At 48.0% G+C, this 11,443-nt stretch overlaps 1 protein-coding gene across 1 annotated transcript in view; it reads right to left on the bottom strand.

The window, feature by feature from the left end:
* BTNL9 (butyrophilin like 9) overlaps positions 1–11,179 on the bottom strand; it is a 21,006-nt gene extending 9,827 nt beyond the window's left edge. The window contains exons 1-4 of the mRNA XM_025388254.1: positions 10,976–11,179; positions 5,920–6,051; positions 3,793–4,137; positions 1,727–2,008 (exon numbers count right to left, since the gene is read on the bottom strand). Of these exons, the coding sequence (XP_025244039.1) occupies positions 1,727–2,008; positions 3,793–4,137; positions 5,920–6,028 (736 nt within the window). The 5' untranslated portion in view covers positions 6,029–6,051; positions 10,976–11,179. The remainder of the gene's footprint in view (positions 1–1,726; positions 2,009–3,792; positions 4,138–5,919; positions 6,052–10,975) is intronic.
* Between the last annotated feature and the right edge of the window lie 264 nt (positions 11,180–11,443).

Genomic DNA, 11,443 nt, shown 5'->3' with positions numbered 1-11,443 from the left:
AAAAAAAAAAAAAAAAAAAAAAAAAAAAAAAAAAAAAGATTTATATTAAAAGCTAAAAAGAAAATATTGTGTTTTGTTTTTCCTGGTGCAAAAAGAGAGACACTTCCCTCTTCCCCTCTCTTAGTTCATTTTCCTTAGAAAATGTATCAATTCTTTCTTTACAACCCAAGAATGTTTTTCTTAAGGGCGGCGTGTTTGAAATGCAAACATGAAAGACAGAGCACTGCCACGGAGATCCCTGTCTCATGGGAGTTTAGCTTAGCTGCCTGGCTCCAACTTGTAACTACAGGCTTGCTGTAGACATATCACATGCTTTGTTTTCCCTTTGGTTAAAGACAGTTGGCTCACACAGATGGCCATCCCAATTCCCAGGAGATTTAGAACCGTGTGTGTGTGTGTGTGTGTGTGTGTGTGTGTGTGTGTGAGATAAGTGGTTTGCCAAGTCCTCCTACTTGCAGACAAGTTATCATGTATCTAGAGAACATGTATGCATTGGCTTGTATCTGACCGACTATATCAAAGGGTGAGATTTCTTTTCTGTTATAATAAAATAGCTATTGATTTGGACTCTGTGAAAAATGGCCCATAGATTGGGTTTGTCCTGAAAATGTAAAACAATTAGAACCATGAACTTCCTGAAACCCTTTGGTGGCTGCCTCGTGATAAGACTTTAACCATGACCCTGCCTTCAGCTCGCTGCCTAAACACCCACTTCCCGGATGCCATCTGTAAGAGGGTAGACACACAGCTAGTCCTCTTAAATATTACCAAATTCCCCTGTTCTGGGGCTTTCCAACTTTGAATTCCAGTAATGTGGTACAAGAGAGCTTGCTTCTCCATAGCTCCATCAACAGCCCGTGGAAGAGCTTTTGAAATTTTGCGTCTGACAGTTAAAAAAATTGCATTTTAATATAGCTTTGATTTGCCTTTCTCTCACTAAACATAAGGTCCCACTACTTTCAGCCTGCTTCATTTTTCTCTACAGCACCTACCACCTTCTTTTTTTTTTTTTTTTTTTTTTTTTTTTTGAGACAGAGTCTCACTCTGTCGCCCAGATCTCGGCTCACTGCAACCTCTGCCCCTCGGGTTCAAGCGATTTTCCTGCTTCAGCCTCCCAAGTAGCTGGGATTACAGGCGCCTGCCACCACGCCCGGCTAATTTTTGTATTTTCAGTAGAGATGGGGTTTCACCATCTTGGCCAGGCTGGTCTTGAACTCCTGACCTCGTGATCCACCCACCTTGGCCTCCCAAAGTGCTGGGATTACAGGTGTGAGCCACTGCGCCCGGCTGCACCTACCACCTTCTAACGTGATGTGACAGGATGCACTTCTTTTGCTTATTGTCTGTATCTCCCACTGGCATGGGGACCTGAGGGCAGGGACTGGGGTCACATTGCGGAAACTCAATAAATACTGTTTGGGAGATAGCATGACGAATCTATTGGCTCCCATTATGGCCTCTGATGAGTAGAGTTTTGGGTTTTAGTGTATGGCCTTAGGCACAGAAAGGTGGGCTCTCTGGGGCCTCCCTCACTGACTGTTTGGGGTCTCAGCAGTGTTCTTAGTGTGTTCCTAATATCCAGGTTACTGACTTTTCAGGTGTCAAGGCCAACACACCCTATACGCAGACAGGCGCAATACCATTGTGTCTTTATAGACTGGCTTTGGGCCAATGTGTATGTAGACGTGAGGACTAGGAAGACGGGTGTGAGCTGACAACCACTGACCTGCTACCTGGACCACGAACTCTTTCTTCTGGTTCAAGAGGAGATTCTGGATGGAGAGGGACACATTGCTGAAGGCTCCCTCTCGGACAACCACAGATGTTTCCAGACTGAACAGGCCCTGGGCATCCCAGACGATGGCTTCAAACTCCGGAGGCAGGCACTGTCCCTGGTGGTCTCTCCACTGAGCCTTAGGCTTGGGGTACCAGCCACTGGATCTGAGCCTCAGCTGAATGCCTCCTTCCTTGAAGCCCTCAAGGGAGAGGTGAGGGTCTGAGCCCAGCCCTGGCGGAGGCAGGAGGAGTGGGAAAGATCAGGGTCCTTCCGAGAAATCACGTATAAAGTTCATGCCACTGTTCACCATTTGTAGTCACCATAAAGCATCATGAAGTGTGGTTGCTATTAAGACACGTGTGGGCTTGCAGCTCCCCACCCATGGACTGGAAATGACAGTCTAAATCAGTGGTAGCATGTGGGGACAGTGATACCCCTGAGGGACATTTGGAAATGCTGGAAATGACTCTACATCAGTGGTAGCATATGGAGACAATAATACCCCTCAGGGACATTTGGAAATGTGAGGGGGTCATTGGGTGGGGAAGGGCTCCTGGCATTTAATCATATCAGGTAAGGGCCAGTTTCCTAGAATGAAGAACAGCACCACCCTAAATTCTAATACATTCGAGTTGTGACTCTTCTCTTTTTCTTGAATCCCTCCAGAGCTCCAGCTCCACTGCGTCATACACACTCCTTTATCTCTCCATCCTTGTGGAACTAGCATTATATTTTGAGTATGCAAAACATTAATGTGGTTTAAATGACAATGCTGTATAGAAATGTATATCAGGAAAAAAACTCCATCCTTTCCATGTCATCACACCTCACCCTAGGTAACCAATTTCATTAATTTCTTGTTTATCCTTCCTATGTTCCTTTTTGCAATGTTTCTCCTTCTTTCTTACGCATGCAACTATGTATTATTGAACCTTGCATTTTCTCTCTTAACAATACTAGAAATCACTCTGCATCCATTCAGAGACCACCTCATCATTGTTTCAGACGCATAATACATAATATAGATTGCTCCACTGGGTGGATGGAGCATACTCAGCTTTTATGCTTGGACATTTAGGTGGTTTCCACTATTTTGCAATTGTTTTTAAAAAGCTTTACAAAGATTAAACTCATACATATGCTTTTTCATATTGGAGGTGTCGGAGGTGGCGTAAGTTCCTGGAGGTGGGATCGCTGTGTCAGAGGGTAGACACACAGCTAGTCCTCTTAAGTATTACCAAATTCCCCTGTCCTGGAGCTTTCCAACTTTGAATTCCACTAACATGGTACAAGAGAGCTTGCTTCTCCATAGCTCCATCAACAGCACGTGGAAGAGCTTTTGAAATTTTGCTAGTCTGACAGTTAAAAATAAATTGATTTTGACGTAGCTTTGATTTGCCTTTCTCTCCCTACGAGTAATTTTGTTACCCATAATGTATTATATATAACATATAACATTTTTATATTTTATATATTTATAAATTTTATAATTTATGAATATTATATAATATATATGATATATTATATATAAATACATATATGATATCATATATATATATATTTTTTGAGACAGAGTTGTCGCCCAGGCTGGAGTGCAGTAGCAAGTGAAGCTCACTGCAGCCAGATCCCTTCACCTCGCCCCCCTGAGTAGCTGGGACTACAGGCACGCACCACCACACCTGGCTAAGAGATGGGGTCTCCCTTTGTTGCCCGGGCTGGTCTCGAACTCTGGGGCTTCAGTGACCTGCTTGCCTCAGTCTCCCAAAGTGCTGGGATTAAGCCTGAGCTTAAGGCTTGAGCCACTGTGCCCAGCCTTTTCATATGTTTAAGGGCTGTTTGTGTATGTTTTGGTGAACTGTTTGTTTTGTTTGTTCATTTGAGAATGGACCTATCCATCAGCTTTTATGTTTTTTAAAAATTACCAACATTCTTCCATTCTCTGTGACTCTACCTCTACTCAGGCAAAGTACTTGTATCTCCCTCTCCCCTGCAGGGCGTTAGGTCAGTCCACGCACCTGCTACCTCCAGTTTCCAGAGAGCTTCGCCAGAGAAGTTGTTGGAGAGGAAGCGGCAGCCATATGTGCCCTCGTCGGAGGGGACGATGCTGTGAAGCTGCAGGATCACACTGCCGTAGGCGATGTAGTCCTTGACAAACTTGGTCCTGTTCCGGAACGCCTCCATCTGCCTGCCAGGGAGCTCCTGCTGCTCCTGGTACAGGTGCACCACGTCTGAGGTGTGGTTCCGGAACCAGCGGATCTCCATGTGCTGGGCATCCAGCTGTGGCCATAGGTGGCACGGGAACTCCACCTCCTCCCCGACGAGGGCCAGGACGGTATACTCAGGGCCTAGCACCTTGACCTCTAGGATGACAAGTCAGAACAGGCAAAAGCAACCCTCATCCAATTAAAAAAAAGTTATCACACCCCTTTATAACTGAGGAATCTACAGCAAGCCATGCAAACAAGAAAGGTAAGATCCTCTGCAGGACAACTGGCCCGGATCCTTGAACAAGTAATTTTTACGAAAAAACGTGAGTGCACAATTAAACACACAGGTGACATCACAACCAGATTTGTGGTGCTGAGCTGGTAACTGGTTTCATCCAACCAGCTACAAATGTTATTTTGGGGACAATTATGTAAATATGACCAAAGCATGAAGTGAAATGGAATCTTTGATCAAAAAAGCAAGTTTCAAAATAATCTGTACAACATTATCTTAAGTAAAAAACATATGTATTTGCATAAATGTGCAGAGAAAAATATCTGAAAGGAGACACCAAATTGCTGATGGTGGTAACTTCTGCATGATGAGAATAGATATTTTCTTATTTTTGCTTGTCTGATTTTCCGAGTTTAAAAAATAATTCACATGTACAGGTTCTACAAAGGGTATCAAAAATCATCTACGAGGGTTCCCTGCTCCACAGGTTTTCTTATCAAAAGGTCAACCAAATCCTTCTGTTGAGACTTATTTGTTGGGCTCTTTCATTTGATCACCCTCCTCTTTGAAGGCTTCTTCATGGGGCCTCTCTGCTCCCTTTGGCCTGGTCTGTTGTCTGCAGTTCCCATGAGAGTCGCTGCTCCTGCGCGGGTCTTCCGCATGCACGGATCCCTGCCGCCCCACAGGCACTCACTCTTCTCTCTGGCCTCTGTACCTCTCCTCTCCTTTCTTTCCAAGTTCAGCTGAAAGCATCCCGAAGCTCTCCTGTCATGGACCCCCCTGTCCCGCACTTGGCCCACAGGAAATGGAGGGACCTTCCTTTGTTCACACTATTTGAGGCCCCTCATTGGCGGCTGGGTGAATATCCAATACCCTTCCGACAAGTTTCCCTCTCCAGGTTCTCTCCGGCTGTCCCTCCACACACCGATGTCTGGCTGTTTCCCTGGGCACACCCTGCCTCAGCTTATCCCCTACCTGTCATCTTCCTGGAGAATGTGCATCCTGCAAGCCTCTGCTCAAACTATATTCCCTCTCTATGGCTCTCCTCAGCTTTCCGGGAACAAATCATTACTCTTAGCTGTGCTCCCAAAGTCTTTGGACACAAATATCTCTCTCTCTCTCTCCCTCCCTCCCTCCCTCCCTCTCTCTCTCTCTCTCTCTCTCTCTCAGCCATGGTCACATAAATGGACAGCCATTTATGCCACATCCACACCCCTCCCTTAACTACAGACCACTGAAGACCTGGGCTATGCTGCGGTCACCCCAGTATTCCTGGTTTCCAGCCCAGGAAATTAGGAAATCACGTTTGAATTATTAGTTTACACCCTCTGTTGGCTACATCTTTCATGAGAGAAGCTTTGCAAGGGGTAAAGTTAAAAACATGTCTCAATGGGTTCAGCATAAACACAGGCCAGTGAGTTTCCTGGCACCCTCTTGCTCGGCTCCCTGCTATGCCTGTGGACTTTGGAGTGCTGGGAAGTGTGCAAGAGGCGGTGGGAGCTGGGGAGATAGTGGAGGAACACTGCAGGCTGGATAATGCCAGGGGTAGTGTTTCTTTAACAACCAGGATTGAAGTCCTTTTTGTATTTTAGCATCTGGCACGCCCTGGTACTGTTCTAAGATCTTATCCCTGGGGAGCACCTGGCAGGAGGGGTGGCGTTCATGTCCTGGCTGGCTGGGCTACAGATCAGACACAATACCTGAGTTCGGCTCCCCAGGCTGAAGGAGGAGGAGGTGCATGAGGAAGACTAGACTTCTGGTCAGAGATGCTGGCTTCAAGGAGTCCAGGGAGACTGGGAAATCCACCATCTGTCGTCAGCAGTGGGGGCCACCTGGAGAGGGACAAAGGGATGCTGGAGCGACTGCAGAGGTGGGGGGAGCTGGAACTCACTCCATCAGACCTGAAGTCAGTTGTGACCTCAGTTATTTTTGTCTTGCTCTCAAATTCCTGACAAGCCTCAGTGCTTGACTTCTTTAGCTGGATGTGAGAGCTTGCTTCTAATTTTTCCAGGGGACACTGTTAATGGCATCCCTGGCCTTGCTCAGGTTCACAGAGCTGTAAGGGGACAAGGCTGAAGGGTCCCAGAGGAAGCAGCTTCTGTGCTGCTTATTGTTTAGAGCCAGGAATAGAGTCACACAATGTGTGGGGGCTCAGTGCCCCCCCCCCACTTTTCTGGGCTTAGTGACTTTGCTCGAACAAAGGGCAGTCTCTGAAGATCTCAGATGCATTTTCATTCTCCCTGCCTCACCGCCACCAACCCAACCTTCGTCCCACTTCCCTTTGGTCTGGAACATTGGGTCCACAAAACACAGGAACAAACACAGAGTTCTGCTTTCTTGGAAGTGGAGTGCATGCGGGTGGCTGCCTGCCAGCCCCAACGACATCCTGGGACACTTTCCTCCAGGCCTGGGACCTTGAGTTGTGCCTTCAGGAGGCCAGCTGGTAACAGTCTCTGTCGAGAGCATCTTCGGGGCCACAGTGATGGAGTCAACCCATCTAGCCACCCCTTCCTCATCTGTGACCCAGGAGGCCCAGACCCAGCCCAGACAAGGGCTGCCCTCCATTCCTGATGCTCTGCTCCCTTGGGCGCCACTAATGACTCAAGACCAGCGAGTGTGTTGCAGCCAGTGAGTCTGGAGATACACAAAACTCTCCATATTTCTCTTGCATTTAGTTGTGCAAGATTTTAGGCAGATTTTATAATTGGCTGGACCTAAATCTCTGCCTGAACCATGGAAGAGACCCGTGCCCACTCCCACGGGTTGCTGGGAGCTCTTGAAATCAAAGTCAGCGCCCCCTTCCCCTCTGCCTTGCAAATGTCCACACACTGTCTTCATTCTGGGACTGCACCCCTTGTCTTTCATGGCATCACAGTGCCCTTGTTGGGGAAGGCCGCGGTGGGCTCCTCTGTCCAGCCCCCTCTGTCTCCCCATCTGCCCCCACAGCTTAGCTTTTCTTCTGAGACCTTGGCATGGCAGGTGTTTCTGGTGTCCTGTGGCCGCAGGACACGGGGCATGCTGTCAGCAACGCCACCAGCAGGTGTGAAGGATGGACTCTCAAAGCTGCTGGCCGTGCAGTGGCCGAAGGATCAGAGGGGTGTGCAGGGTGAGTTAATGAGGTGGTAGAGGCTTCCCAGGGACCCTTAGGCTGGGAGGGACCCGGGTAGGCAGGAATACAAGGGAAGAGGGGTGGCCCGTGAGGCACATGGGCTGATGGCCCTGTCTCCTAGAGCTGAAATTGAGGGGACAAACAGAGGACAGGTTGGGACAGCTCCAGGTGTGTTTCAAGAAGGTCTCAAGGACAGGAGGTCCCCTGGATCGGGGCCGTGTTGACAGCTCTCAGTTATTGGAATCCGATTCACACAATGACATGGGAGAGGCCTTGGGCAGGGTCCAGGCTCTGGCTGGACAGTCCGGACTCTCACCCTCTGCGGCTACTGGTGGAAGCCTCTCTGTGAGAGGTGGGGAAGCTGCAAGGAAGGGTTCTAGCAAAGGGGTCTACACTGGTTGTGCACCTTCTTACCCTTTCTTCTGTTCCCTTCTCTTTTCCTTTATGCTTCAGTCTTTTCTTCTGGATTCTAGACACAGGTTAGAGCCCCATGACAGCAAAGCCAGGAGGGGCATGTCAGTGTCCAGCTAGTGCCTTCCAAAACCAAGCGGGGCTCAGAGTGTGTTTGTGCATCTATCTGGGTGGGCTGGGTTCTGGGGAATTAGTCGAGGTTGTGTTAGGTTGTGACACAGGTCCCCTCATAAGGTGGTAATGGGGCGCGAGACAGGTCCCACAGCTGGCCTCCTCGCAGAAGGAACACTGGTTCCAATTTCCCTGGGCTGGGGGCAGGCTGCCACCTCCCGGGGACAGGGGATTGGGGCAGGATGTTCCAGAACCGTGAAAGTGCTAGAGGGACCTCCGTTCTCTGTTGTGATACACCCGTGTGATTTCCATCATGGATGCCTCAGAGAAGGAGGATTGTAGACACACACACACACACACACGTGCTCACAGTAATAAAAACAAACATGCAATGGGTACTTCCTATCAGGCACTTATCTATACCTCAAGTATTATTAGTATTTGTATTATTATTATTACTAATAGGTCCAAATTATAGCTGAGGAAACGGAGGCCTGGGAGCTGAGTGACTTGCTCTGGCCCACAATGGGTGAGAGGTGGAGGGGGTTCCACCCCCACTGTCCGGTTCCAGAGCCTCGCTCTGCGCTTCTCGAATTCAGATTCCTCACCAGCTGTGTCGTGTGTCTGGGTACACCCTTCAGTCACTCCTGTTACCCAAAACCATGACCGTCTGAGGAACCAGCTGGCCACAGACCAAACACTCACCCTAACCTGCCATCACACAGAGGCACTGAAGAAGCAACCGGCTCACAGGGTGCCAGCCACAAAACCAGCCAACCAACCAACCAACCAACTAATGAATAAAAACTTTAAAATACCACTGCCAGATAAAACAACTTAAAACTAGGGTCTCCCTAAGACTTTGTCAAGAGCATCTTCTCAGCCAGGAGGGATATGTACCTGGTCCCTTTGCTCCCAACACTCAAGGGTATCATCTTGAAAGCCTTTAGTCAGAGACAGATGGTCTGGCAAGTTCCTGAAGGAAAAAATCAGCGACTACTGAACAGCACACTCCTCCCCGTTTGCTGCCGCGAGTCCGCCCTTTCTGACCTCACTCTCCAGTTAAGGATCGAGGGTGCTCAATCCGTACTTGAAGTTCAAGTCCCCTCCTTGAAGGAAACACTTTCCACTCGCTGCTATTTTGATTACAGTGTAAATTGATTTCAGGTTCTGTTCCTGGTGAGGTTTTGCCTGGGGAAGGAGTAAGCGACTGGACGCATCGGATATTTGGGGAAGATTGAAACCCGGTGTGCGCGAGGACCGCCAAGGGATCCTCCAGCTGCAGCTGAGCTCTGCTGGTGCGCACCTGCTCCTCGTCCTCCCAGGAGCCTCGGGCTGCTCCCTCTGGAAGGCACAGGGAGAAATAAGTGTCCTGGGAAATGTCACCGCCTGCACCCAGCAAAAGCCCATTTCTTTCTTCTCCTTCTCTTTTTATTTTTTTCTTCTTGCTCTCTCACTGCCCCCAGCCCACTCCATTCCTGTTCTCTCCTCCTGCACCTGCAATTCCTAAACAACCCTGATGTTATTTTGATTTCTGGTCCCTCAGTCTTGAGTCTGTCTTTAAAGATGAGTAGTTTTTGCTTTGCTACTGTTATTTTTTTAGATAATTTATTGTTAAATGAAGAATTTTAAAGCAAAATGCAGTGGGACAGATGTCAAAGGCAAGTTGAAAACATAATTTCTGTCGAATACTATTCCAGATTTCCTAAGATGAGGCACAAGAAAAGCATCGAATGAAAGGTACTTACTCAAGCTAAGTTTTTTTAAAAGGTCTGTGTTTGAAAGGAAAACAACTTTTCACTAAAAATATAAATCATTCTTATTACATGAAAACCATAATTTAAGAGACTGAGAAAAAAGCTTTTTGATTCACAAATAAACGGCATCTCCCTAATACACTTAGGAATGTTTGTTTTTAATCAGTGACTCTTAAAAATCACTGCTTCCACCTGACAAACTCACGCTTATCACTATGGATTGATGTTCTCTGATCCACCCTGAAGTGTCCCATTTTTCTCTACACACGTCCTTTTCTGCAACTTTCAGCACAGCAAGATTGGAGAAAAAGAGCATTAGAAGGAACCTCAGCTGATTCCCTAGTGAATAACTTAACAAAATAAAACCTGCTTTTCCGTTTGCATTACACATTCACAATCTCTCACTCTTACTATACTGGTATATTTCAGATTCTGTCCACACATATAATTATTTGCCTGAACTTAACACTGTCTTCCTGACAAAAAGGTAAATTTCCCAAGGACATCTCCGAACCTGGCAGTGTCCAAAGGCCACGTCCTCCCACAGGACTGCCTCGCCTGCCGTGCAGCTGTTGGTGTTGCCCTGAGCGGTCCCAGGGTCTCCATGGGGCAGAGCAAAACCTTGGGGCTTTCCCTAACATAATTTTAAGACTATGTTTAACACTTACATGACCACATTAGGAAACCCGGCAGGAAAATCCATTTTTATTAATAAATGTCATGTCACTTGCTCTCCCAAACACAGGAGGCATTTTTTGCCCTGCATGTGTGTGAGGAGACTATGGGGTCCCAGAGCGGAAAACTTCTCTAGTAATAAAGTATAGAAATTATCCCTGAAAGTGTAGTCTTTGCTTTGCTACTTCTGTAAGCTGTGGAACTGGTGAATTTTGCCTGTCTCCTATCCTCCACTCCCCCAGCCGCAAGTCCCCAGGTGTCAGTGGGGCCTTGGTCCTCTCCCACTGGCCTCCCTGGCACCCCTGCAATGCCCTTGCCCCCGGCAGACCCCAGCCAGTGCCCACTGCCTGCACTGGTTCGATTTCAACAGGTCCACAGGAGGATTTCCACCCTCTTAGTCTCTACGGAAGATGGACTGCCCCAAGAAGGGAACTGCCATGAGGCTTGAAATCCTTTTCATCTGGCGAGAGGCAATGGGATGTATCAGGATCCTGCCTCCTGAGATGGGGCCTACCTAAACGGGCATCGACATCTCCTCTTGGCCATACTCGGAACATCCCATGCTGCAGCCAAGCTCGGATAATAAAATGCTGCCACTAATTCTATGCCCTCCCAAAGCCTCCCACCTTCATTTCCTGATTGCCGTTTCTGAAAAGTGGAGGTGTAGGCAGCTGTTGAGAATGAGCCACTTACCTGTCAGGTAGCAGCAAAAGGTCTGCAATGGCAGATGAGTCCCGGTGATCTCACCTCCTCTGCAAAGGGTGATGATCGCTGTGAAGTGTCTTGGTCCTAGATGCTAAGATTCCGTAGACGTGGACTGGCAGCTGAGCTCCAGAGGCCAGGACGTGTGAGAATTATTTATCTATCTTCCTCCCAGAGATATATGCTGTTTTCTCTGCCCTTTGCTATGAAAACCAAGGTGGATAGAACAAAACAAGGAAGTCGCCACATCCTGTCTCTGAGAAAAATCTTGAATTCTCATGTAAAATATCTCTCCAGGGTCACAGAAGGAGGGGAAAGGTATCTGAGAGCTTTGTAGACAGTGACAGCTGCAGAGGCTCAAAGTGGGGAGAAAAGGCTCCAGCTGGGGGCAGGGTCTTTGTGCCGGTGAAGCTGGGACTCCTGGGAGGCAGGGGGGCAGTCTCCGAACGTGAAAGAGAG

The sequence above is a fragment of the Theropithecus gelada genome, chromosome 6 (genome assembly GCF_003255815.1).
Source record: "Theropithecus gelada isolate Dixy chromosome 6, Tgel_1.0, whole genome shotgun sequence".
NCBI classification, from domain to species: domain Eukaryota; kingdom Metazoa; phylum Chordata; class Mammalia; order Primates; family Cercopithecidae; genus Theropithecus; species Theropithecus gelada.
The sequence above is the reverse complement of the archived record's forward strand: the minus strand, read 5'-3'. Positions and strand labels throughout refer to the sequence as shown.